The 25,295-nt window shown below is 39.5% G+C and overlaps 1 protein-coding gene across 1 annotated transcript in view; it reads left to right on the top strand.

The window, feature by feature from the left end:
• The window catches only part of LOC124154721 (DNA topoisomerase 2-binding protein 1), a 150,531-nt gene that overhangs the window by 93,580 nt on the left and 31,656 nt on the right, over nt 1-25,295 (top strand). Inside the window, exons 20-22 of the mRNA XM_046528609.1 lie at nt 347-432; nt 811-1,013; nt 3,847-3,947. Coding sequence (XP_046384565.1) covers nt 347-432; nt 811-1,013; nt 3,847-3,947 — 390 coding nt within the window. The remainder of the gene's footprint in view (nt 1-346; nt 433-810; nt 1,014-3,846; nt 3,948-25,295) is intronic.

Genomic DNA, 25,295 nt, shown 5'->3' with positions numbered 1-25,295 from the left:
ATAACAGTATTAATTTCTACCATTTGTTCTCTGTCTTGCCTTTTTAGCTCAATAAATAACCAAGGATAAATTCTTTATTGTCTTTTGCCACCAAGGTAGGGGGCATATGTGGGCACTAATTAAAATCAGGTATCTTGCAATAGCCAGATATCACTGAGAAAAATTCTAATAATAGCATGACTCTAATGTATAGCGTATTTTACACACCTGACTTTTATTGTAAATTTGATTGTGAAATGTGAATTACATTTTACTTAGGCAATTATAATGGAAAATATAAGTCTAAGGCTTCCCTGTTTTTTATCCATGGCTGCATTTAACTAAAACTTTGATGTGTTAATTGCAGAGTACTGCTAGGGTATATAATAATGAAGAAAAAAACAATCAGCAACACGAATCACCAAAGCCCTTCAGGAAACCAGAGGTTCATATGTGAGTAAAATTTTTCCTATTAAGGAAGTTGATTTTATTGCAAGTTTTATGTGGATTGATTGATAAATGATTATTTTGCAAAAATTTAAGTGCCTTTTTTTAATTAAAAACTTTTCAGTGCTTCAGCAAAGCCTGATATTTCATTTTTTTTGTATGCTGCAATAATTATCAGAATTAGAGAACTGAGTGAAATTATTGGAAATCCTCCAATTCACAAGTCAGACTAATGTTCAGGGAAAATAAATACATATGAAGAAAATGCTTGAAATAATTATGTATATAAGATGCACAAGAAGAAATTATGTAAAAATAGAGCTGTGCATATGAAGAACTTGTTATGCTACTGGAGATGATTGATCCTATGCATCTTTTGAGCAGGCAGTTAAAGAAGCTAGATTCCGTGCTTGCTGAGGAGATTCAGTCAACTCCAGAGAAGGTGAGGCTGAGTAGAGCGGCCAGCAATGCTGCTGCATCATGGGAAGATAGGGTAAACTCGTACCCAGACGCTGTGGGCAGTAGTCATGGGGCCCACCAGTCACCTCGTGCCGCAGGTGGATACTATGCGATGGGAAACCCTCCGTGTGAGTGTGGTGATTTTCGTGAAAGATTACTCAGCCAGTGACAAGCTACTGGAAAGTCCTGAACGTCACTGGATGTAATATGTACCAGGAATATTTGCCCCTTCTTTTTTTTATCTGTGCACTCTGGCTGGTACACTATCATCAGTTGTCATCCATTTTATAGCTTTTGATCATCTATTCCCTTACATACTTTCCCAATTTTTCATTTGAAATTATTTAAGTTACTTTTGTGGCATTGGATCTATTGAAGGGTCATTAGGGAAACAGTAAGTGCTTCAACACGTGTTTTAGCCACTCTCATTCAATCTGTCCACCATTGTGTGCACATCAAACACAACTCTCCCAACAATGAAAGAGTGCACTTGCTGCAGAGGCATCATCGTCTGGTGCTGAAAGCTATAATAAGAGGGGAGAGAGAGATGATAAGGTTTGATGAGGACGCGAAATCGAAAGAACGGTGGCTAATGCTGGTACTCAGCAGCATATTTATATAGTTTTTTTAAAAAAGATCTTAAAATTGTATTTTTTATTTTATTAATAGAATAACTCTCTGTGATAACAAAAATTTCTTATGCTGTGTTAGATCTACATGAAATGGTTTCAGGTTTGACTTTGTGGAAGTTGTTAACATTCATTATGAAAGACAGTGGTGATACTCCATGCATACTTTTATACCAAAATCTTGGTTTTGGTATAAAAGTACGCGTGGAACTTTGTATCATTTTCTTGGCAACTTGGAAAATAATAGTAAATTAAGGCTTACATGTAGGTGGAGAATTACTGCTATGTTTCATTATGAATGTTTACTAGATCTGTAACTTTACTTATTTTGTCCTGATTAGAAAAATATAGCTTTTTTCATGGTAATATTTATACTATAAAAAAGCTATATTTTTCCTGCCATTGAGGTTAATACGGAAAAGAAAATTTAAAATTAATTAAAATCTGGATATATTAAATCATATACTATTTAATAAAAGAATATAAACTACACCCATGTCTCGTATAGCGCAATTTCGATTAGCGCAATTTCGATATAGCGCAAATTCGTTCCTCGGGGAAACATTGCAACGCAGTGTAACCTAATCAAAAATCTTAAACTCTCTCGTGATAAAACGTGAACTTGCGCTAAGTACACACGAAATTTCTATCAATTTACGCATATTAATATTATTTCTTGCCTCAAATCTTCTTTTTTGTTTATATATTAATCGAAATTCATAGCTGCGCAATTGCCAAAAGTATTACTCGTCATTGGGTCTAGATAGCCGGCCTACCGAAGATTTATCTCGTCTCCTTAACAGAATGATAATAAATAATTTAGATCGTTAATTAAGCGTGGGGCTAGTGGAAATGAGTTTTTCTTTCAGCAATACGGTTTGAGACGTATTTTTGCCGTCGTAGGTTACCGGGCGATTGACTTCCAGGTAGAGAGTCTACGCTAAAGCCTTCAAGGTCATCGGTATTCACGGGGGAGAAATGGAGCGGTGACCGAGTTGCGCATGAATAGCATCAACACATAAAAGGGTCCGCTATAGAGTCTTAAACACAATGGCTTCGTTCCCTCCCCGCAGTCATAGCCCTTCTGCGTCTCAGGAATACAGTTCAGCAGAAGAAGGTGATTTAGATAGAGCCATACAGAGTAAAAACCAAGAGAATATGGCAAAAAATAGGAATGCGTGTAGAAAAATCAAGAATTTATCAAGAAAAACCATAACCTAGAAGAGGACTTGAGAGAGGTCAATTGCTTTGAAAATGGAGAGCGTCAAAGCGATATTGCGTGGAAGTTTAAACTCACGATGCCTTATTCTGAATAAAGACGAAGCTAAAATATCAGTGACCTCAGCCGCACCATAACTTCAACCAAGCGGTCTACACATACGGAAAGTTCATGGTGAATCAGTACAAAAAGACGAGAGTGGTAATCGCTCCGAGACATTAAGTGAAAGCTCCGGTTGGTTCCAGAATTTAAACGGCAAGCAGGTATTTTCAGTGCGGCGATATCAGGTGAATCTGCAAGTGTTGATAGCGCAGCCACCACAACATTTTCTGATGAACTCCAAGCTGTTATTGAAAGTGGCTCCTTTCCCCCTCAACTAGTTTTTAGTGTTGATGAGACGATATTCTTTTGGAAAAGAATGCATTCTCGTTCATTTATTTTCAGGGAAGGAAAACCTGGGTCAGGTTTCAAGGCATTTAAAGACTGTTTCACGTAGCTGCTAATGACTCGGAGGACTTCTAATTAAAATGATTTATCATTCATAAACTCCGCTAGCTATGAAATGGCATTTAAAGTAGCATTTTCCTGTCATTTCGATGAGCGACAAAAGGGCCTGGGTGACACAATAGTTGTTTTTAGACTAGTTTGAAAAATCATCAACTGCCGGCAACGAATTACGATCCCCTGAGATAGCAGATGTTAGCCCACCCGCACGACAGGATGGAATTTCGAAAGCACGTAAGAATTTTTTTTAACGTGAATAAAAGTCTTTGAATGCGTGAATACTATCTTTAAAGATGTTTTAAACTATAAATATTTATAGAAATAATGTTTTCTAAGGCTTTTTATGGGAATATAGATGTTTTAGAGGAAATTCAATACCCAAGACCTATGCTACCAGGAACGCATCCCTATCTTCCCTATGTTAAAACGCTCTCGTATAACGCAAATTCGTATAGCGCAAAGACCCCAAGGAACGCATCCCTTGCACTATACGAGACATGGGTGTAATGAATTTCTCCCTCAGTTGTCGATTTGTTAGTGTATATTGAGTCCTGTCAAGTTCTCTTTTGCTGTTCGGAGTCCATGCCTAATTTTTTTTCCTCTTTTCAGCCCCAAGTACTCAAAGTTCTGGGAGTGAAGTTATTTCCTGGCAAGAAAATGGAATGATTGATGAAGGGAAAAGGGAGACTAGAATAAGAAATCGATCAAAGGTATGTTATAAATGCAATTTTCATTGCACTATGCATCCAGTGAGTGTGGAGAAGGCAATTCTTTTGATTTACTGATAACATTATTCAGTCAAACCTCTTTATAACTAACTTATTGTGACCAGGAAAATTTTTTTATGCTAAGATTTCTGCTGCATGGGGGTTGACCATTTCTAGTGAACGAAAAAACTATCTAAGCAAATTATTGACAGACGTATGTATTATTTTTGCCAGAGTTCCCTCACATGGGATACTATTACTCAACAAAAACAAGAATTATGTGTAATTTAAAATAGATTCATTCTGCTTTTATAGGAATAATTAGATCATGAAATCAGTGAAAAATTTACAATCATGACATAATACATTGAGAATACATAAATTTGATAGTCCATTTAATAAACAAGTAACTTTCTTAGTCACACCATAAAAATTCCTTTAGTGAATACTTGCTACCTTTGATGAAAGTGTTAGCATATTAATTAGAGATGTGCGAATAGTATCTGCGAATACTCAAATACTAGAAAGTATTCTATGTTCGAGGTCTCGAATAATTATGCTAAAGGTACGCTCTCGAATACTTTGAATTTCGCACTGTATACTGTCGTTGGTAGTTGACTCGTAAAATTGTAAAGAACTCTAGTCGTTTAGTGCATGCATTTAGGCAAGTTGACGAACCACTTCAAATTCGCGGATTAGAGCGGTGAAATGAGTTCGACGTGGGGAACCGAAAATGATCGGGTGAAAAAATCTGAAAACCCCCACCAGGAGAACCTCAGTCCAGTGGATAGTGACTACGTAGCACAATTCCCAAAATCCGCTACCCCCTCCATCCATCAGCCCTCAGCCTCCGACGCTTTCCTCCTCTCCAAAATCAAACAAAAGGTGAAAAGGTCCCAGCTCGCGCAGGGTTCGTATTAGGAAGACCATAAATGAAAAGCTTCAAAAGAAAATATCAAGTTACACGAGAACAATAAAAACATGTCTCACGCCCCCCCCCCCCCCCCCCCCTCTACTCACCCACTGGCCTTTTTCTGCTTACCTGCTTCAAAGTTCCCAGTTTCTGGAGGTCAACCGCTGCATGAGTCATCTATTAGCCCAAAAGGTGTCTAACAATGACTTTCGACAATTGATATTACACCTTTATTCTGTTGAAATATTAGTAATGTGCACGTAATTTAATAAAGAATAAGACCAAACGCGACGTATTTCTGACTTTATTTAAGCATTTTACGCGAAGAAATAAAGGTCAAAATACGACGGAGACTTAGCATTCTGGCGAGACTATATTTCCTCACAACTGAGCTTCTCAGAAGTTGATGCTGTATTTTTTGTCGAAAACATATACAGTGGAACCTCGTTAAAGCGAGTACGGTCTATAGCGACACCCTCGCTATTACGAGAGATAGCCGATGCACCGTCAATTGACCCTATAATAAGCGTGTTAAAAAATTTGTTCTTACGAGGCCCTTTTGGTGTTGGCTTTCGCCATAGCGAGGGTTTCACCGCTGGAAAAACTTACATCAAGACTCCTTAATCTCTGTAATTGCTAGTGATCTGTTAGAAATGAAGTTCATGGAGTGCTCAGTCTCAAATTTATGTGGTAAACTGTCGTTCGATAAATAAGTAGTTAATTTTGGTGAAAATATTGTGGCATTAGCATTGGCGAATACTTGATCCTCTTTTGTTCCTCGGGCGGCAGAAAGCTGACGTCAGCATACCTGCACGTCCATGAGTTGCATGAATAGAAATCATTTGATGGCAGACACCATGGCCAGAAAAACACCAAACACGTCCAAGCGAGAAAATAAAAATAAAGGAGTAATATGAGAGTGTCGAAATTAATTTATCTTCCTATTCGCTCTTCACAAAAAAATAAAGGCGCCCAAGGAATGCAGACTATGTAGAGTTGTAAGGAGCTTTGTTCGGGTGGTTTTGCTCACTCCAATCTGCGGGAACTCCTGAGAAAGGGGCCACGCCTAAGCCTAAAGTGGAGTGTTTCAGGGATAGATTGCGAATCGAGAATTTCAAGAGTTCAGAAGGTTGATGATGCTAATGCAAAGCATCAAAGCGTTATGTCCCCTCATAATTGCTGGTGATGCCTGCGGTGTAAACCCGAAGTCGTGGAAGAAAGGACTCCGATCATAAGTATCTTAAGGAGTATTCCCTGCGTGATATAACATAGACGAAACGGAACTTTTTTTACATCCTACTCCCCGACAAAATCCTTGCAGTGCGAGGTATTTCTTGCAATGATGCCTCTAAAGGTAGGTAGTGCGCCTTAGCGATGATGTAGGATGTACAATGATACCGAGCGTGAATTGTCTGGATGGACGTATTTATTCTCCGTTGCGGATTCACAAGGGTGAACTATTAGCGTCAGTGGTCGGAGTCGTACTTAGTGATGGGTCGATCATGAACGATTCGATGAAAAAGATTGAATCACTAGGTGAATCAAATGACTCATGATTCATTTCGTTAAACAAGTCGATCATCAATCACTCCGACTTACGGTTTAATATCAATCATCCCGGTTTCCGGTTTGTTTCAAAATTTGGAACGATCGATGCTTGATCTATTTTCGTCAGGGTAGAAATAGTTGTGAGAAAATTAAATACTATGTAATGAAGAACTGAATACTTGTGTAATCTTTTTCTTTGTTTTCCAGCACTTATCAGTATTAATAACACCAATACACTTAAAAGGAAAATATTAAGATGACTCCTGTAGGAGAACGTTAAGAAGTAGAAGTTAAAGCTGGTTACATTTTATTGTGCCGTTCATAAAATTATCCTGCAGATCAGATTCATGCATAGTGTGTGGTGTATTTTGTGTTATATTTTGAGATATGTAGTTAGAAATTATTTTATTAGTGCTAAGAAACTGTGGCAGTTTTGCCTTCCCAAATATTTTCATGACACTACTTTCTTCATTTTTGCAATCTAATTTACTCATCTAGGAATTCACAATCAAAATAGTATATGAAATGATAATATGGATAGCAATCAGTGTTACCAATGCTCTTCGCGGATGAGGCAGTATTTATTCCATTATTCAAAGTGATTCATTACATCCATTGATTGAGTCTTTTCGATCATGATTCCTTTTGAGTCTTTTCGATCATGATTCCTTTTGAGTCTTTTCAATCATGACTCCTTTGAGTCTTTTCGATCTTGATTCCTTTGAGTCTTTTCGATCTTGATTCATTTGAGTCTTTTCGATCATAATGATTGAATCAATTGATTGAATCACCTATGTGACTTGAGTCAAAATGATTGAATCACTAAAATGATCGACTTTGCCCATCACTAGTCGTACTGGCGCTCTCATCCGTCACGTAGGTAGCCGAGCATCCCCTGGTGGCCGCTGGAAGAACTCACAGAACAACTGACTCTCGTTTGCAGTGCCGTGGTTAACTTGGTGTATTATTTCATGCCCCGTTCACACTGTTCTTTTTACGCCGGTTAGCCCCGACCATGGTTACAAAACGAGGTGTGAACGCAAGTTCCCATTAACCGTGGTTGGGATTCTGACCACCGTTTTCCAACCATGGTTGGCGGTAGTTCATGCGTGTGTGAACTCAAGTTGGTTAAAAGCTGGTTATAAAAAGAACAGAAAAAGAAGAAGGGGAAGCAGCTACGAAGTGGGATGGGAGGAAAGGAAACAGAAAATAAAGCATTCGAGGAGGAGACAGTCGTTATCGTTGAATTATATTCGTCAGAATTAATTCTAAGGAAAGTGTTATTGATTCATTCCGTAATTTGTTGTATATTATGAGATTTTAAACCTGATTTAAGTTATGCGATATACTATATAGTTCGTAGTGAATTAGCTATTAGCTCGTATTGTATTGTTACGGACAGATTGAATAATCTATGCAAATATTTTGCTAGAATTAAGTAAAATGTGCGAAACTACCATAATAAAAATCCGAAGGTCACAATGATTTTAATGTTTTGGTAAGAGTTCTTTGTCCCAGTTTGAAAAAGATCACTTATGTTCATCCTTTAACAGAAGTTCTTCCCATATCAACATAAAATATCAGGCTAACGGCTAGTAATATACCGTATAAGCTTGTGTAAGAGGCGCACACGTGTAAGAGGCGCATCCCTATTTTGAGGATCGAAGCTATAAAGAAAAAAAATTTTGCGACATTTTTTTTATCCTATCGTTCGGTGTTGCAGACGTATGCCTGGAATTTCGACAGTTATCGAAATGTCCTCTTTCAGTACTGTTTGAAAGAGGAAATTTTGATAACTGCGGCGGCATAAGAGGGAGTAGAAAGAGTTCCGATCCTCTCTTTGCATACGCCATCGCTCTTCGTTGCTTGTCCTACTCACGAACAATTTTGTTTAAAAGCTCTCGCAGGAGTATTGCAATAGAATTGCAGCCGTGGAAAATTTTAAGGCAAAACACGACAGGCAAATGGCATGAGCTTTCCCAAGAGATTGAACAACAATTGGGGCAATCTCAGCGTCGTAGGATAATAACCACGTCGTAGATTTAAGGCCCCTTGCACACGCACCGATTTTGGACGGCCGGTAAAATATCGCCCGTCCACATTCCAATAGTGAACAATGGGAGAGCATTGGAGCTTGCACACGTACCGACCACACGCCGGCACCGGCAAAATGCCGGTTAGCTGCCGGCTATTGTCACTGTGGATCGCCGACGCCGGCTCAAAAACTTAGCAACGTATCGTTTGACCGGTAAAAATCCGGCGTGTGTGCAAGCATCGCTTCGCCGGTAAAATATCGGCCAATATTTTACCGGCCGTCCAAAATCGGTGTGTGTCAAATCAAATCAAAATCAAAGGGAGAAACTCCCCTGCCTGCCGCTTTATTTTGACCCAGGGTTTCAGATGACTGACTCACGCTGAAAACCAAGGCCACTCAGTTCCCCTTGAACTTGCAACCGGTGAAGGGGAGGGGGGGAAGATAAGAAGTTTGTGTAAGAGGCGCACCCCCATTTTCGGCTGCAATATCTGGGAAAAAAAGGCGCGCCTCTTACACGCGCTTATACGGTATACAGTAAAACCTCTATGTAGTGAACCTCTTTACATCGTAAACCTCCATACTTCGTACCAACCCTCTGGTCCCGTCAGATTTACATGTAAATTTATAGGAAAACCTCTATATAGTGAACCTCTTTATCTCGTAAAACCTCCATACATCGTACCAACAAGGCAGCCCCGAGACGGCCTAACTACCTCCGCAAATCGTACCGAGACAACTAGAGACCATTAATGCAGCCGCGATTACCTACATGGAATGACATTTTCAGCGATAAATGATTCACGCTTATTTTTTTCTTATACACCTTAAATAATTTTCACGTTAACCATTAGTTAGGGGATCCAACTATCCTAATAATATTAAGTGACCGTAAATGAAGACAGAACACATCGTTTTCTCTCGAATCACAGTCAAAATCGCACGATAGCACTCACTTTCTTTTACTGATGGCTTTATTTTCTTGTAAGTGCCTACATACTATGTTCAGTTCATAAAAGAGGCGACCAGCGCAGCCTATAATCACTTACTGACGGAAATATTTCAACTAACTTCACTCCCATCCATGGAGACTGAATTACTCGACTGCATTGCTACTTCCGCTTCTAAAATTAAAATATTTCGAGAATTTTCCGCGACTTGAAATAAATCAAATACAGTTTCGCAATTATTTTATTCCCATATTTCCCGGTGTAGCACTTTCTTACTACCGCCTTGGTAATTTTTTCGATGCTTTCGTGAACGATCGTAGTTTAAAATTAATTGCGCTTAGCGACAGTCATATGTCTTCCCTGCGTATTTATGCCGCGAAACCTGACTATTCCATCAGGAGTCTGGGACGTCAATTTCTAGCAATACTGAACGAACATCAATCCATGCGCGGCAGTTTTAGGTGAAGGAGGCAGCTAATTACCAGATACGCGGTAGGGCAATGAAATTTTTTACCATCGCCGCCGCATTCTGAAGTAGTTCGCCCAGCATTCTCACCGGGAAATCACGTCCTTTCGCAGACCTAGCGTTTCTGTGTGCCCTCGACAGAGTTTTTATTCGGAACGCTACGTGCATTGTATTTTGGAGAGAGGGAATTCAACAAAATTTTTAAAATTACGCTCAATTTTTTGTCTATTTTTTTGCGGTAGTCACGTGTTTATTTTTATTTTTTATAATCTTTAACAAGTCACATGTTATAAGAACGATAAATCAATTCTAAAAGATATAATAAGGAGTATTTTCAATTATTTGCCATAAATATGAAAAAATATGAAAATTACTTAATTAATCATAGGCTGATGATGGATTCGAGAAATAAAAGAAGGCGACTGTTTGACATTACCACATAATTAGCAATTTTCCTAGCCATCAACGAGGACCGGCAGAAGGCAGTGACCTTTGGAATACCATCATTCACCCTCACATCTATTTTAAACAACCGAGGAAAAACAGAAGAAACTGGATAGGCTGCACAAATAAAAAAACTCAGGCAGTTAAATACGAGGATGAAGAAATTATGTTTAGAAATATAAAACTATTGTTCTTTCCTCCGAACACTATTCGTAAATTACAACCCTTAGACCAGGGAATTATTTCTTAGGTCAAAAGGCATTAACGAAAACAGCCAGTGATTTATTTACAGTGAAAATGGCATTAAAAAGTGCTCGTGGAATTGAAAACATTATTTCGAAAGAGTTTGAAAAAAATTTTAAGCAAACCCATTAACTAATTTATTTTCTAAAAAGGCCTCTTGAACAATTTACTTTTACCTTTGTGTAACCATTAAATTGTAAATATATGTTCACTTATGCATACCTATATATTTAAATATATTAATATAATAGCCCAAGGATATGAAAAAATGGTGCCTACCACTAAAACCTCTCTATAGTGAACCTCCATACATCAAATTGCCCAAATTTTGGTCCCCTCCATTACGATATAAAGAGGTTTTACTGTAACTATAGAAAATAAATTAAGAAACGTCGGGTGATACTACATATCGCAAAAGTACCACGTTCTCTCTCTTATTTCATAAGTTAAATTTCAATAATCGTCACATTTCTGCAAGTTATTCATCCACATTTGAAGAAGAGGTAAAAGAGTTTTAATTTACGGTAAAGCATCAGATTGGATCATATCCTTTGTCAAAATCAGAAAACAATTATTGCTAAGAATGTAATGTAGCGAAAAGTGTATCTCCATCCCAAATCACAAGTGTGTCTCAATTTAGGCTCAAGTCTCAAGATTAGGTCCTCGATTTTCTTCACCTACATCAATGATTTGTCAACACATCCGAATAAAGGGCAAGTAGTACTAAATGTGGTTGATATCAACCTAATTACCGTATAAGCGCGTGAAGAGGTGCACCTTTTTTCCCAAACATTGCAGCCGAAAATGGGGATGCGCCTCTTACACAAACTTCTTATCTTCCCCCCCTCCCCTACCTGGTCGCAAGTCCTAGGGGAACTGAGGGGCCTTGGTTTACAGCGTGAGTCAGTCATCTGAAACCCTGGGTCAAAATCAAGCGGCAGGCAGGGGAGTTTCTCCCTTAGTGATGTATTTTTAAAATGCTCCTGTTTGAATTTCTTGTAAGCATCGCGCCATCACGTCGGTACCCCAGAGGTGAACATTGAAAAGATCGTGCGGGGTGATTCGCTCCGAAGCGCGCGCTAAATTTACTGCCACGAGTGGGCATCCCGCGGCATTTATACTGCATTTAGTAATCGCTTATCAAACATATAGAAACGCGTAGTTTTGAAGGATACACCTGATTCGTCAATATCTGTCTTGCCGAGCAATTTCCATTACCCTGAGCACCTAATTTTTCAAAAATTATCTTCAGACGCTAATATGAGGATTTTTGCAACTGAAAATTATATTGGTGTCAAAACCTGCGGTTTATAAAATTCGAACGAGTGTGTTCATTGTTGGACTAGCGCTGAAGGAGAGGTCGAGGGGAAGGAGCGCGCTCCATATTTCAAGCTACGAGGCTATGAGCGAAGGAGCAAGGGAAGAACACGTCCGATCTTGCATGTGACGTCGTTGCCTTTAAAGTGAAGAGGCGAAGGCGCAGCAATGTGATATACGCAGTTTGCGTTGCCTGAAGTTTCCAGTCCGTCTCGTCTTGTTTGAATGCACTTATGCTACGCTTGTTTCTTCCGAAATTGTGCTGTTAGGACTAAGTTTAATAATAGTAGCCTTGTTTTAGCTATAAATCTTTGTGTCAATCAATTAGAGCTCAAAAAACTTAAATGCTGTCAGATATACGTCGCGTTAGGTCTAATTCTTTTTATAACCTCGTGCGTGTCATACAATTGCTGAAAGATATCGAGATATATTTTCGAGCTCAGAAGGTGACTCACCTAGCATTTGACCTCCAGAAACTCGGAGAATTGAACCTGGTAGACCGAAAAAGGTCAGTTGGTGAGATGGGGCAGGGATGAAACGCGTTTCCATTGATCCCCTGTAACTTGATAATTTCCTATTTTCCTATGGAGTCCCGGAAAGGAAAAAAACGGCCCCTTGCACACACACCGAATTTGGACGGCCGGCAAAATATCGGCCGATATTTTACCGGCCAAGCGATGCTTGCACACACGCCGGATTTTTACCGGTCAAACGATAAGTTGCTAGGTTTTTGAGCCGGCGACGGCGATCCACAGTGACAATGGCCGGCAGCCAACCGGCATTTAGCCGGTGCCGGTGCGTGTTCGGTACGTGTGCAAGCTCCAATGCTCTCCCATTGTTCACTATTGGAATGTGGACGGGCGATATTTTACCGGCCGTCCAAAATCGGTGTGTGTGCAAGGGGCCTTAAATCTACGACATGGATATTATCCTAAGGCACTGAGATTGCCCCGATTGTTGTCCAATCTCTTGGGAAGGTTTATGCTATGTGCCTGTCGTGTTTTGCCTTAAAATTTTCCACGGCTGCAATTCTATTGCAATACTCCTGCGAGAGCTTTTAAAAATAATTGTTCGTGAGTAGGACAAGCAACGAAGAGCGATGGCGTATGCAAAGAGAGGATCGGAACTCTTTCTACTCCCTCTTATGCCGCTATTACCGCCGCAGTTATCAAAATTTCCTCTTTCAAATAGTACTGAAAGAGGAAATTTCGATAACTGTCGGAATTCCAGGCATACCTCTGCAACACCGCACGATAGGATAAAAAAATACCGCAAAATTTTTTTCTTTATAGCTTCCTTCCTCAAAATAGGGGTGCGCCTCTTACACACGCTTATACGGTATTACTAAATTTCACTTCTCATCATCATCACTGGTCAACAATCCTAGGATTAGTTTGACGCAGCTCTCCACTCAGTTCTCCTATCAGCTAATCTTTTCACTCCTACGTATTTCTTCTCTTTCACATCTCTCTTTACTTGTTCCATATATTTTGTCCGAGGTCTTCCTTTTCCATTCTTGCCTTCCACTTGCCCTTCGAAGATTGTCTTCATCAGGCCATCATGTCTCAAGATGTGGCCTATAAGGTTGTTCCGTCTTCTTATTAAGGTTTTCATGAGGCTTCTCTTCTCTCCTACCCTTCTTAGGACTTCCTCGTTACTAACTCGGTCAATCCATTTGATTTTCATCATTCTTCTGTAGCACCACATTTCAAAGGACTCTATCCTTGCTTTCTCCGCAGCGGTCATTGTCCATGCCTCACTTCCGTATAGGAGCATACCCCAGATGTAGGTTCTTATGAATTGTTTCTTTACTTCCACACTTAAGTTTCCTGCTGTAAGCAGGTCTCTCTTTTGGTGGAATGCTCTCTTCGCCTGGGCTATTCTGCTGATAATTTCTTTCTTGCTTCTCCCATCACTAGTTATCTTGCTTCCCAAATAACAGAATTCATCCACCTCTATCAGTTTTTGCCTCCCTATTTTAATGTTGGTCTTGACTTCTTCTCTTCTGCTGCATACTAAGATCTTGGTTTTCTTCGTGCTTATTTTCAGTTGATATCTACTCATTACCCTACCCATATTAATCATAATATTTTTCAAATCCTTCTCTGTTTCTGCTATAACGGCTATATCATCGGCAAATCTTAGCATGCTAATTTCTTCTCCATGGATATTCACTCCCAATTCCTTTTCTTTGATTTTATTAATGGCTTTCTCAATGTAAACGTTGAAAATTACGGGTGACAATGTACAGCTTTGTGGCACTCCTTTCTTAATTCTTGCTTCTTCACAGCTGGGCCCTGATTTTATCACGGCTACTTGAATTTTGTATAAACTGTTGATGATTCTTCTGTCATTATAAAGAACCCCAATTTCCTTTAGGATTCCAAGCAATGTGCTCCAATCCATATTGTCAAATGCTTTCTCTAAGTCCACAAACGCAACGAATGTTGGCTTGTTCTTTTCCATTCTCTTCTCTATGAGCAGTCTTAGGGCCAATATTGCTTCCCTTGTGCCTTTGTTTTTTCTGAATCCAAATTGGTCCTCATCCAAGTACTCTTCTGCTTTTCGTTCTATTCTTCTATAGATGATCCTTGTCAGTATCTTTGATGCATGTGTAGTAAGGCTTATGGTCCTAAAATCTTCGCACTTCTCCGCTCTTTTCTTCTTAGGAATAGGGATTATAATGTTCCTCTCGAAATCCTTTGGTATCTCACATGTCGTTTACATTTCACCAATGATTTTGTATAGCTGGGTCAACGTCTTCTCTCCTGAATTTTTAATTAGCTCTGCAGGAATGTCATCAATGCCAGACGCTTTATTTATCCTGAGGTCTCTTACAGCCGCATCAAATTCCGATCTTAAAATTGTCTTACGCCCCTTAAAGTGGTTCCTCACAATCCTATAAGCAGCCTCTACTTTTCCATGTTTAATATTGTTTTGCACGTCTTCGCAATTGCTTTTCATCCACGTTTCTCTAGCCTTCCGCGCTTTACGACATATTTCGTTCCTTATTCTCTTGTAACGATTCTGTCCTTCCTCTGTTTTCGCAGCCTTGTATTTTCTTCTTTCTTCAATGAGATGTAATACTTCCTGCGTGATCCATGGTTTTTTCATAACGACTCTTCTTTTACCAAGAACTTCCTCAGCTGCCGCATGCAGACCCCTTCTAATAGTTTTCCAACTCTCTTCCATTGGTTTGTTGGTCGTATCCTCCCTTATTTTATTTTCTACAGCCTCTTTAAAAGCCAGTTGATGCTGAACCTCCCTCAATTTTTCAACCTGCCATATGTTTTTCACGGCTTTCTTCAACTTTTTAAATTTAAGGTGGCATTTCATCATAACTAAATTATGGTCACTATCAATATCTGCCCCTGGATAACTTTTGCAGTCCTTCACCTGGTTCCTGAATCTTTGTTTCACTAGAATGTAGTCGATTTGGAATCTTCTACGGTCTCCTGGCATCTTCCACGAGTATCTTCTTCGCAGGGGATTTTTGAATAAAGTGTTGGCAACCACTAGCCTGTGCTCCGTGCAGAATTCAAGTAGCCTTTCTCCTCTTTCATTTCGGTTACCCAACCCATATTTCCCAGTTATTATTCCGTCTTGACCTTCTCCGACGACGGCGTTCCAGTCACCTAAAATAATAAGATTTTCTTCCCCTCTTACCTGCTTGATAACTTCCGCTATATCTTGGTAGACATCTTCTACTTCTTCGTCTTCATAATCTGACGTAGGCATGTAAACCTGTACCACTACAGTAGCTACGGGTTTAGTATCTATCTTCATCATTACTATCTTTTCATTAAACTGCAGGTAGCTTTTAACACGCATCCCGGCGCTCTTTCTAAGCATTATGCCTACTCCAGCATTACCATTTAGCAATCCCGTGTGTATCATTCTGTAGCTTCCACTCCAAAAGTCTCCTTCCTGGGGCCACTTCATTTCGCTGATGCCTAATACATCGAGGTTCATTCTTCGCATCTCCACCTTCAAGTTCTCCAGCTTACCGCAGGTGCGAAGTGATCTGACGTTCCATGTTCCTATCCGTAACATTCTATCACCTTTGACCGATGTACCCTCTCGAGTAGTCCCCGCCCGGAGATCCGAATGGGGGACTAGTTTACCTCCGGAATATTTTATCCGAGAGATTTCCATCATGTCATTATATAAATTGAGTGGAGTAGCTGTGACTCCTCAGGATGATAATGTGATGGTTTCCCCTTGCCTTCCACATCGCAGTACTACAGCCGTTAAAGTAAATGTTACCACGCCCGTAGTGGAATGTGTGTCGCTGTACCGACCAGTATGGTCTCCACCTTCGCACATGTGAAGAAGAGCTGCTGCCCTCTCCCCCGGGTGATGAGAGGCATAATTGTTGGCGGCCCCCAGTCGCCAAGTCACGGTATCTTCACAGGTTTTGGTATCTTTTAAATGGTCTACCTTACCCAAGGGTAGCCCAATACCCCCTCAGAATACCGCCGCTTTTTGTCCACGACTGCTTATTCGACGAGAGAACTCGCTTATCTCGCAGCTAACCTCTATATCTAAAGGTCGACCCACCATCCACAACCCGGTGGACGCACTCGGTGGCTTTAAGCTCAGCCGCGAGTATTTGTATTAAATATTAGTAGTATTCACTTTTATTTGTATTAAATAGAGCAATAGAAGAATGCAAGCCACACTATCGATGAAATGATTAGTTGGATGAACACATTTAAATTACCTTCTATGTAGCAAGGAACAATGATTGTCGACGCTGGAATGCAATTTTTAATTCATAAGCAGCTCATAATATGCACATACGTTGGAAATCATTGCAATTAACACAAGAACTTTTCCCGACACATTCTCTATTTCCTTCCAACAGGTTATTCGCTCTTGTAGATTCATTTTTCACTTGCACTTACTTTACCACTCATCAGATGTCGCCAGTGTCTAACCATGGTAAGTGTGAACGCACGCTAGTTCTGACGTCATCTTACGCTGGTTGAGAATAATGGTAATGTGAACAGGGCATGATACGTCACAAGCGAAACACTCAAAAAGGAACTTTTTTTTTAACAACGGCAATTTTAATCACATCATTTTTCAAGCTTAGCAAACTTTTTACCGTAGATAATGAACATATTACATTATCTGATAGAAAAAGTCTTCCAAGGCAGGAACGTTATACAACCCTCCACCGTTTTCAACTGCAGAAATAAATGCAATACGTTATTTCACTTCACTGCCGCTTAACGTACAGGAACAATAAACATACACCAATGGAAACATTTGAGGCATTAAATAACCGCGATACAGTTTTATTAGTTAATTTTTGAATTTTCAGTGGAAAATACCAAAATAATAGAATGATTACGTAAATGCACTAATTAAGTGCATAGAAAAATGGCTTCATCGGTTGTGTATTGGCATAATGATTGACAAAACAATGCTTTGCATGATTTTTATTCAGTGCAGGGCTTATAAATTGTTTGAAGAGTTAGTCGTTGTTTGAGTAAGGAAATTTAGTGATGCAAAAAAACATCGCCTTTCGTCTTGATTTATACTTACGTTTATCAAATAGAAATTTATCTGTCGCCGCACCACTCCTGTCCCTGTATAACTCTTCGCAACAGGTATATTGGCTATTATTTGCTCCACCTCCGGTAAAGCGACAATTCGCTATAGTGAGCATTTATTGGTGCACCGTGAGGTGTCGTTATATCGAGGTTCCACTGTATCGAGTTACAATTTATGAGTGGCGCTATAAATCTTTATTGTTACAGTCCCTGACGAAGGGATATTTTCTCAGGATATTTGGTTTCTCCCTGATAGCAATTCAAATTCATCTTCTTATCTCGTGAGAACTCCCAAAGATGGACGGAAAATAATTGACGAAAATCCGGTGGAAAAGAGCTTGTATTTTACAAAATGCCTCAGATTGTCAGCTAGCACTTGGCAGCAGGAGTGGGGGTAAGGCGATGTTAGTTGAATTAATTATATGCCCAATTGTTTCCATAAAATTAAAATATTCCATTAATCAGCTGATTTCCGGTTTGAATCCTTTAAAGGATATCTCAAATACTCGCAAAAATCCTGGGTTTCCTGCTGCATAGGCAACCGAGTCAAACATTCCCACGTTCATTGTTTTGTATTCGAGGTATTCTAATATTCGAGCAATGATTTAATATTCGAATATTTGATATTCGAGTTCGAGAAATCTGCTATTCGACCCATTTTTAATATTAATAAAATAAGTATTCAGTTAGCATTGAAATTTTAGAAAAATACATGTGTTAGAATCCTAATTTAAAGTTTTTTTTGGGGGACAAAATTCATACACATAATAAGGGCTGCCAATTTTTTTAAGATATTAGAGTCTGTAATGATTGGAACAGCTTTCCATTAATTCAGAATATAATATAAGTCACCAAAAGGTGTCACTAAAATACTAGAAAGTATTTGATATTCGAGGTCTCGAATAGTTATGCGAAAAGTACTCGAATACCTCAAATACTTTGAATTTCGCGTTGTACACTGTCACACACGCGTTGTTGGTAGGTAGTTGACTCGGAAAAATGTTGAGAACTCTAGTCTTTTAGTGCATGCAGTGCCGTTTTAGGCAAGTTGACGAACTACATCAAATTCGTGGGTTAGAGCGGTGAAAAGAGTTCGACGTGGGGAACCTAAATTGATCCGGGTGAAATAATCCGAAAATCCCCGGTTTCCCCCACCAGGAAAACCTCAGTGCCGTGGGATAGTAACTACGTAGCACAATTCCCAAAACCAGCTTCCCCCTCCATCCATCAGCCCTCGGCCCCTCCTCCGACGCTTTCCTCCTCTTCGAAATCAAACAAAAGGCCCCAGCTCGCGCAGGTTTCGTATAAATGAGACGAAGTGTTTACCATGTGTCATTTATGGCTAATAAGAACAGGCACTCTTGAATCTTTTTCAGGAGGTGAAACTGCCATAGGGAGAAACTCAGTGCCGTGGGATAGTAACATTGACGCATTTCCCACGATCTGCTATCCCCCTCCATTCAGCAGTCGCCTCAACTACTCTGACACTTTCCTCTTCTCTGAAATCAAACAAAATTTGCCGGCCTCGGTGGCGGCGGGGTAAAGTCCTCGACTGCCAAACCGAAGGTCGCGGGTTCGAGTCCCGCCTGGGTAAGTTACCCTTATCCAGGGCATTGGCGTGTGTGAATGTCCTTCATTGTTAATTGTTAATTCCCCATTGTAAAGGCCGTAAATGTGCTGTTTATGGGGTAATGGAAATACAGTAAAACTTCGATTTTACGCACTTCGATTTTACATCAAGTCTCGTTTTTACGCAGCGGCACTCAAGTCCGGCCGGAAATCATAGGGAATTGCAATGGTGAAACTTCGATTTTATATCTTTTCTTGATTTTACGCAGTTTTTCGATTTTGCGCAGCATAACCCCAGCCCCTAAGAGGTCGCTAATCTTGATTTTACGCAGTTGTCTTTCGACTTGTTTTGAAAATCCGACTAGAGCAATATGCAGTTAGGTTATTATTTCGTCTCAATGAGTTGCAAAAATGAATACAGGAACCGTTGAAATGACATCGCGCTGTTGAGCGTGAAACTAAATACATCGCGAATCTAATTATTGCTTCCCCGTGAACCCTCTCAGTAATATTTCAGGCTCCATTACGAACGCGAATGTCGCTCTTAGTTCAAATTCGCCGTAGAAGGATATCGAAACCTAAAACACACGGCAATCGCCGTGTATGCGTAACTACTGTTGATTAAGACATGATCGCTGGAGATATTAACATTGTCACCTTTCGTTTATTATTTGACTTATTGATCGACGCTGTTTATATCCAGAATTATGAGCTACGGAATCTATCCCCAACTCAAGGCTTTCTAGAATTTTGCCAACGCTATGCTTTCCGTCGCCCCAGCGAAATATAACCGCGAAATGAGTCGTTAAAAATACTCCCGTGCCAAAATTTTGGCTTCCAAGGTGATCCAAAAAAGATAGTCGTACTTCTAGTATGGACGTAAGTCGATGGTGATTCAACACGATGGTAAAAGCAGCCTGCATTGTCTCATTCCCAGGCTAACCCCACATCTGCGGGACAAATGGAGGCGAGGGAAAATTGCTTGCGCTGCGCGCTTATCAGAACCGACTCAACTTGTACCTCATTGTCAGACGGTTTAAGTTAAACATGGTTGGAACTTGAATAGCTATTAGCTTAACTCCGCTAGGTGGCAAGCGTTTTAATGGAACGGGAGTCAATGCCCTTGGAGAATAACTCGCGTCGTTAATCGTCATGTAATAATTGAAGTCAAATTCAAGACGTGAGTGATAAGGCAGTCCGTTTAAACTCAGGAATGGCTTAATACCATTAAATCGAAATACAAAAAGTGTCCGGTGTTGTCATCAGATATGGGGAAGCAAAATATTATGTGAAGCTGAGTCACACGGCTTGTGAGTCGAAGGTCCCGGCGCTGAATTCGCGGAAGAATGCCGACAGAGAAGCTATTCCCGGAAGAGTCAATCTACTAATGCTAATATTTCATGGGGAAATGCTTTTTTAATGCATATAAATTATAAAGAAGGAAAATTTTTCAGGACTATTTATCATTTTTTATTCATCACGGGCGGCATGACGGCAGTTGCGTGGTCATTTAAATAGCTCACTTAAAAAAAGTGATCTAAGCACCGGAAAAATCTGAATTTCCGAATATCCCGGGTCCTGTGTGCTCCGTATTATCTATGGTATGCTGTTTGGAGGTAACCAACCACTGGGGTCATTAGCGCCATGAAGTAAGGGCTGGGGGGATAGGTACCCTATGTTGGCATTAGCCAGGTTGTAATGATAAGCTCAAAAGGGACCAGGACTTAACTTCCCATCTGATGGACAGAGTGGTGCACTGGAAGTGCCCTCCACATTACACTCAAGTAGGGATAGGGCCATCTCTGATAAGTCTCTGCTACTGCCAGGACTTGAACCCAGGCCCACAGGGTGTAAAGCCTTTGTGATGTATTAGCAAAATTTTGCACCCTGTTAATGGGGTTAATTTGGATGACTATCCTCAGGTATCTCATTTCTTCAATCTCCAATCTTTGTTTGTCTGCTGGTGGTTAAACGGATATCATGAAAACTGCTTCTAATGAAAATATTTTCGAAAATTAGCTTCTATGCGACCATTTAGTATCATCATTCCGAAATTTCTCCTGGGTAACAGAAGTAATCTTAGTGCCAGAAAGTATTTCAACCATTTTGTTCAACCTTGGGAAACACTGCTCAGAAATGCAAAGTTGTTTCTCTTAAGGTAACACGTCATCTGTGGTGTTGCTTTTGAGTAAATTAGATTATTAGGCTTCATTTTCCGAGCTATAATGAGATAGTGATATCCTGAAAACTATACTCCTCCTCAATACCAACTCTTGATTTTACACACTTTGATTTTACACAGTGCCCATATTTCGGTCCCTCCAACTGCGTAAAATCAAAGTTTTACTGTAAATAAATAAATAAAAAAGGTCCTCGCTCGTGCAGTGATCGTATTACGAAGACCTTAGCCTCGAAAAATATATCAAGTTACGCGAGAAAAATAAAGACGTGTCTCACGCCCCCCTTTTCTAACCCACTGACCTTTTTCTGCCTACCTGCTTCGAAGTTTCCCATTTCTGGAGGTCAGCTGCTGCATGAGTACCGTGGGATAGTTACATTAGCGCATTTCCCAAGATCTGCTCTCCCCTCCGTTCAGCACTAGCCTGAGGCTTTCCTCTTCTCCGAAATAAAAAAAAAGGTCCCAGCTCGCGCAGGGATCATATTACGTAGACCTTAGCTTCGAAAAAAATATCAAGTTACACGAGAACAAAAGAAATGTGTTTCACGCCCCCCCTCCCTTTTCTCATCCACTGACCTTTTTCAGCCTACCTGCTTCTAAGTTTCCAGTTTCTGGAGGTCAACTGCTGCATGAATCACCTATTAGCCTAAAAGGTGTCTAACAATGACTTTTGGCAATTGATATTACACCTTTGTTGGATTGAAATACATAATAGTAATTTGCGCGTGATTAAGAAAGAACAAGACCAAACGCGACGCATTTCTGACTTTATGTTAGCATTTTACACGAAGAAATAAATGTCAAAATAGGACCGAGACTTGGCATTCTTGCGAGACTCGATATGAGCAGCAGAGCTTCTCGGAAGTTGATGCGGTATTTTTTTTCCATAAACACATATCAAGTTACAATTTATGAGTGGCGCTATAAATCTTTATTGTTACAGTCCCTGACGAAGGGATATTTTCTCAGGATATTTGGTTTCTCCCTGATAGCAATTCCAATTCATCTTCTTATCTCGTGAGAACTTCCAAAGATGGACGGAAAATAATTGAAGAAAATCCGGTGGAAAAGAGCTTGTATTTTGCAAAATGCCTCAGATTGTCAGCTAGCACTTGGCAGCAGGAGTGAGGATAAAGCGATGTTAGTTGAATTAATTATATGCCCAATTGTTTCCATAAAATTAAAATATTCATTAATCAGCTAAATTCCTGTTTGAATCCTTTAAAGGAAATCAAAATTACTCCCCAAAATCTTGTGTTGCCTGCTGCGTACGAGTCAAACATTCCAGCATTCATCATTTAGTATTCGAGGTATTCGAATATTCAAGCAATGATTTAATTTTCGAATTCGATATTCAAATTCGAGAAATCTGCTATCCGACCCATCTCTAATTTTTTTTCATAAAACAGCTAACAAATTGGAGGCAAATGTAATTATGATAAGAAATTTTTAGAAGAAACATATTTTAGGAGAATTAGAGTAAAAATTTAATAAAAAATATTCCCTCTTGGACTTTTTTGTGGATGTTTTTCGACATAAATCATAATGTTATTTTTACACATTTATCAGTGATCTCAAATATTAGTGCTACTTTTTATCAACATGGCTCTACCTCCCATAGTATTGAGCTTATTTCTGCTTTTCTGTGAGAAATAGCAATTCATAGTACAGTGAGTCCTCGTTTAACGTTGTCGATTCGTTCCAGAAAAACTCGACGTTAAGCGAAACAACGTTAAACGATGCAAAGTTTCCCATAAGAAACAGTGTAAAAAATTTAAATTGGTTCCTAACAATCCATTTCTTCGTAAAGAATCCAGAATTTCCCGGGCTAGAATCCAAGGAGGCCAATTATCGGAGCCGTAACTTTTAAGCAGACTTCGTGACCAATCGGGAGACACCTGAACCAGGCCAAAGATACAAATTATAAGGGCAAATGAAAAAAAATCTGACATTCGGAAGCATGCGGATGAAGGGCGAGTCACTTTTCATGATGATATGGATTCTTTAACCTGGCGGAAATCGTGAGAAACATTCATTTCCAATTATTCACTTCAGCATGATTACGATTCATGCACAGCGCAACGATAAAAGGTAGGGAATAAGGCATTATAAAATGTAATATACAAACTAAATTGAGAAAGTATTTTGATGGCGAAACATCGATATTTTCAGTAACATTAGAAATTTTAATTGTAAAAACTCGACCTATAAACCTAAAATTCAACCGATCTCTCCAGCAGTTGCACCTTCTTTAATTCTTTTAATAATATCAAGTTTTTGTTCTAATATCGCCGTTTTTTCTTCACGTCTGAAGAATCACCAGGATAGCCACTCCTCTTCGTGGACATTTTATTCGGTTGGAATCAGAAAAATATACGGATAATGGGTAGATTAGGCGATAATTATTCGCTTAAAATGCATATTTTACTAAAATTACCCATGCCAACTTTTTCTGTCAAACTAAAATTATCAATCGCATTAATATAGTAATCTTTACTATACATCAGATGCGCTTACGTCCTATTCGCCATTCATTTTTTTTTCGTCTCGCATAATTTGAACGACGTTATCGCGAAGCAATAACGACGTTAAATGATCAAGGATTTCAATTATTGGACAATGTTATCGTGAAACGACGTTAAACGGGACGACGTTAAACGAGGACACACTGTATTTCATGGAGAACAAGCTTCAGATTATTATGTATTACTTAATACTATTTGAAATATTATTAGATCATTATCTTAAACCCCATCCGTTCTATGTGGTCCAAGTTCTAAGTCTAGGTGATTCAATAAAGATTTGGTTAGATGACAATTGAGGTTTTACTGCCCAAAAAGTGGAGGGGGAAATACTTAGTTGCATATTTTGCTTTTCATTAGTGGTATTAAAGTGACCATCAGTGTACACAGACATATGCTTGTTTTGAAAGAGTGTTTTTCCCATGATCCTCGATATTCTTTCCAAGGCATGTTTCACGTTCACTTAATCCATCACCAGGGTTTGACCCACGGAGCCTCTGGGTCGGTAGAATGATACTTTACCCACTAAACCACTGAAACTATTTTGGTTTCAAGCAGTTGCAATGCTCAATATGTCGGCTATATATGTACCTATTATAAAGGCTTCATGGAAAGTGATCGAAGATAACACAAAATCCTCCTGTGGAACCCTGACCCCCTCCCCGATCTTCTTCAATGGCACTCCATGTTCTGATCCGTCAATCACTGCAGACAGCTTCAACAAACAATTCTGTTACTCACCCTGACCCCGTAATACATGCATAATTGTCATCAAAGCAATCAACCCCAAACAAAGCATTTTTCTCTTCCCAAGCACGCAACCTAAAATTATTTGCATTATTCACTCCTTCAAAAATATAGTGAAACCTCTCTTAAACGAAACTCAAGGGATCGAAATTTTGCCGTTACGTTGATCGGGAGTTCGTTCCCAGGAGGTGATACGCACGTTGCATCATCACAGGGGCTCGGAAATTGTAGCAAGTCTGCATGCGTTATCTTCATTCTACCTTGGCATACTTCAAAACGGTGCTGATTTCTTCAACTGCAATGCAAATCGTGGGCAATAGACCACATTTAGGAAGCCTCAGTTCGTATTATTCAATCACTTCGCGTGCTTTTTAATCGGTTTTCAAAAATGTATGAAGCGTAGCAGTGAGCGCGAGGCGATCCCTTTATTCCCAATATTTGAAATAGAGTACATGTACATTCGCGAGGTTTACACTGAAAAATTAAGAATTCGATAGATTCAACCATTACTAATATAAATTTAAGGTAACAGTGCTAATTATAGCTACATCATGAAATTTAGATCGCTCTACCATAACGATGCGAGTTGCGACTTTCATCGACCCATTTAAGCGCAGTGGATGGCAGCATTTCTTTATAGCAGTCGAATCCAGAATACTCCATTGCAGTATTTGCGGTTGCAGGCTTCATAAATAATTCATTGTACTAGCATCATTTCCATCGTATTCCGGATAGACAACTGCCGATAAGAAAACATCTTGAAAGGCCTTATGCAGGAGTTCTTGAAGTATATGTCACAATTTTGAAAAATGAGTTTTCGAGAAATTAAATTCTGCAACCCTCAGTTTGCTGGCTTTGCG

The sequence above is a fragment of the Ischnura elegans genome, chromosome 1 (genome assembly GCF_921293095.1).
Source record: "Ischnura elegans chromosome 1, ioIscEleg1.1, whole genome shotgun sequence".
Classification (NCBI taxonomy): domain Eukaryota; kingdom Metazoa; phylum Arthropoda; class Insecta; order Odonata; family Coenagrionidae; genus Ischnura; species Ischnura elegans.
Note: the sequence above shows the minus strand (reverse complement) of the source record. Positions and strands in the feature narration are given on the sequence as shown.